This window comes from Frankliniella occidentalis, unplaced genomic scaffold (assembly GCF_000697945.3).
Source record: "Frankliniella occidentalis isolate FOCC.00 unplaced genomic scaffold, Focc_3.1 Scaffold8, whole genome shotgun sequence".
In the NCBI taxonomy this organism is placed as follows: Eukaryota; Metazoa; Arthropoda; class Insecta; order Thysanoptera; family Thripidae; genus Frankliniella; species Frankliniella occidentalis.
The window spans coordinates 229,903-233,596 of record NW_026267138.1 but is presented as its reverse complement, the minus strand read 5'-3'; the positions used below and the strand labels follow the sequence as shown (position 1 = coordinate 233,596).

At 56.7% G+C, this 3,694-nt stretch overlaps 1 protein-coding gene across 2 annotated transcripts in view; it reads right to left on the bottom strand.

The window, feature by feature from the left end:
* Positions 1–1,239: 1,239 nt before the first annotated feature.
* The window catches only part of LOC113213078 (protein yellow-like), a 71,997-nt gene continuing 69,542 nt past the window's right edge, over positions 1,240–3,694 (bottom strand). For both annotated transcript variants that reach the window (XM_052275346.1, XM_052275349.1), the window contains 3 exons: positions 2,921–3,125; positions 2,481–2,633; positions 1,240–2,411 (listed from right to left, as the gene is read on the bottom strand). In XM_052275346.1, the coding sequence (XP_052131306.1) occupies positions 2,049–2,411; positions 2,481–2,633; positions 2,921–3,125 (721 nt within the window). In that variant the 3' untranslated portion in view covers positions 1,240–2,048. The remainder of the gene's footprint in view (positions 2,412–2,480; positions 2,634–2,920; positions 3,126–3,694) is intronic.

The following is a 3,694-nucleotide window of genomic DNA, read 5'->3' as shown; positions in this document are numbered from 1 at the left end:
GCCTAGCGGGCCTCTTCGAACGACCTTGGGAGGGTTCGGCGCTGGGCGCCGAGGGCGGGCGAGGCACAACGATGGTTACACCTGGCTGATCGCCGTCTTAACAACCATACTGGGCAGCGGGGCGGGGCGGGGCGGACAGTTCGACGAGTTGCCCAGCTCTGAGCCCGAGCCCAGCACCGCCCAGCGACCCGAGCAGGCTGAACCTCCTGTGCCGAGTGTAAAGGCTAATACTCCCCAGTGTTGCGGGTTTGCATACCCAAGGGGCTATGGCGCCTTACGGGCAGATCGGGTAGGCAAACCCGCAACGCTGTGGCGTATTGCCTTTACAGACTGTAGGGCCCAGTACACATCCTGAACTTGCTCCCTCGCTCACTTAGGAGGAACATATGCCACACGCCACACACGGACACCCCCGCAGACGGTCGAGAGCACCACCTCCACACTTCTTTTCTGACCAGAAGACTACAGCACACACCAGCCGCTGGCCCCTGCCAACCCCCGCCCCGCCCGGTCGTGTTGGGCAGCCAAGCGGACGGACAGCGGGGGCCGTGAGTCTGCTCGGCGGAGCGCACGCCCGGCCTCGCCCCCCACGCTACATACACAGCGATTCAGACAAGGCAGGCGGGGTAATGCAATATTGATACACACACAAGGACCAGTTAGTTTGCAGTGATTTGGCATGTGAGGCGCCCGCTTCCTCCGGACAAAAGGGGAGGTAGGTGAGTGGGGCGCGGGAGAAGGGTGAGAGGGGCAAACCGCAGCCGTGTGGACGGGACAGTGACGGCGCCTTCGCGCTGCTTCAGACATGAGAGGTGTGGGGGGGGGGGGGGCAAGCGGTGTGTAGCAGCCCCGCGCCCCGCCTACCCTCGTCGGGAGGCAGCTTGAAGGACACTGTCCCTCCGGAGGATCACTCCCACAGGCAGCACTCACGCACACACACTCTCACTCCACTCCCCTTTTTTTCGGCCCCGCTCCATCCGCAGAGAGATTTGAAACGGTTGGGCCGGGCAGCCTGGGCCACAACAAACCTTCCTGTGAGAAAGACCAAACACGGCCTGACACTGGAAACATGAAAGGTGGGCCTCTGGCATGGTTTACAGGAGTAGTATTATGTTTTCTGACGCCTTTTTACCGGTAAAACACGCTTTAACAGAAACGCATCAATAAGGAAACCGTAGTTCGTCAATTACTAATGAAAAAAATGTGTTGAATACGTTTGTCACAAGAAAACCTACTATACAGATTTAGCATCGATTGTATTTTGATATTTTTACAAAAATATTGGTGTACATTGACATTTCTTTCTTACACACTAAAAGGTTAAGTTCCATAGTGTATGTACACTATAAATGACTAAGGACAATTTTTGTCTTAATATTACATACTTGCATTCGAAAACTGTCCCTTTACTTTCATCGAGTCAATGGTGAATTATTTAAAAAGTTCAAAAAGAGTAGCACCTCAAATTGATGCCTGGAGGAGGCCTGTGTTGAATCTGCACTTCTTTAATTTTCCATGTGATACAGAGAGACACTCTATCGCTAAAATAAACTCTTAAAACTAAATATAATCTTGTTGAATGAGAATTATTTCTAAAATGTTGCGAGGTAGTTCAAGTGCTTTACAGTCACCTTCTTTTCACACAAGTTGAAATTACACCGTGTGCATAGCGGAAAGAAAACATTTTCAACATATGACTCCTTAAGATTCAAGTAGACAAAGGGAGAAATATGTGAGGAAAGGAAGCACTTTGGGTTGAAATACTGCATTAGAAAGGTCTCCCGGCAACAACAAAAATGATTTGCCGTCCGGGAGCAGGCAATGGCCACTTATGAAATCGTGCAATTACACTGGCGGCGACGCCAGACCTCGCTAAGTCCTCGTTCCTAAGTGCGTGAAGACAGAGCAGAGAGAGAAACGCCATCCCAACACCTCGAAAAATGAGGAGTAACGATCTGACAGACTCGCAATAAATTACAGGCAAGCAGGCGTCTGGAAGACTTCGCGCTGAATCACAGACAGGGGCAGAGCTGAGCAGAGCCCAGTCTTTAGCGGCGAGAGGATGTACTCCACCACTGCAGGCTGTAGCTGGAGGGGAGGACGCCGTTGGGGCCGAGGCCGCCGCCAGACACCACGGACAGGGGTGAGTCGGCGGGGGAGCGTCCGAGGCCGGCGGCGAACGCTGTCGCGGACAACGGCCCGGCTAGGGGCGCCGCCGCGGCCGTGGGTCCGGCGTAAGAGGCGGGCGTGGCGGTGTAGGGGACGTCGACGGCGGGGGCTGACGGGGCGCTGTAAGGGGCGGCGCTGGCGGCGGGGGCGGCGGGGGCGACGTAGCGCACGGGCGGCGCAGTGTAGGCGCGGCGCGGCGGCAGCGCGACGGCCGTGTCGTGCTCGGGGAGCACCGAGTTGCCCTTCAGAAAGTTGGAGTTAGTGACACCGACGTGAGCGCCTCAAGGGACACTCGAGACCCGACGACCTACCTGGTCCACGTCGCACACGGTGCCCCTAATCAGGTCCGCGATGGGCGCCGAGTAGATGCGGAAGTTGACGTCGTTCGTAAAGTCGATCGAGTTGGAGATGAGGAAGACGGGCATCCGGTCCGACATGACCCACAGCGTCTTCTGAGCGTCCACCTGCAGACATACATACACCCACACCACAGTAGTAGTTGGAGTTCGCGGTAAGGACCGCAGCCTAGTTCAATATCCAAGGTGCGACAGATATGCGATGTACAAGCGATATACTTGACGTGTGCAGCTAGGGCAGGGGCTGGGCGGCACGTGGCCGACGCGTCCCGGACGGGGTCGCACAGGTGCTGCGCCCCGCCGCACCTGCCGCACCTACCTGCCGCACCTGCGCCCCGCCAACCGCACGTCCATCAACTAACCGAGTCTGCCGCACGCTACACAGTCAGACCCACCTTCACGTCGCTGGGGAACACGAGCCCGATGTCGTCCCGGTCCACCACGCCCTGCGTGTCCCGGGTGAAGGGCAGGCGCGAGTTCCAGCAGCCCACGGCGTTCTGGTCGATCAGGTTGTAGAAGAGCACGCCGTCGTCGTCCATGACCTGGGCCGTGGTGTGCGTGTTGGGGCCCCGGTTGGGCAGCGCCACGTACTGGTGGTAGCTGCGGGCAGAGAGAGGCGCGGGGGTTGGAGTGGAGAGAGAGAGTCTGACGAGTGGATGATGTGCGCTCGCCCGGGGATTAATTAAGGCATCTCATTTTTCATCAGGACGCCAAACACACGGCCTTCTCGTCGGCGGCGATGAGGGCGTTGGAGCGGAGGCCCCGCACACCCCGCCCACACCACAGCAGCGCCTCTCAGCCGCAGAGGGTAGGGAGGAGTTTTCGCTGCTGTCTGTATATATTGGCTTACACGTAGAAATAGGACAACCCAGCGATAAAATTACTTCTCGATTTAACTCGATTCGACGCCGACGCGTCCCACATTGGAGAGTATTGAAGCGACGGAAATTTCATTCCATTCGCTTCAATCTGAAAGAGTAGGTTAGGGGGCGTTGACTAAACACACACGCCACATGCAGTTTACGTTACGCAGGGAAATGCCGCGAACGTGTGTTCTGGCCTAGTTTACAACGTTCATTAACCAAAGTAAAGCGGCGCTAAAAACTCCCCGACGCGACCACTACTACTACTACTACTACTACCACCACCACCACCACCACCACCACCAC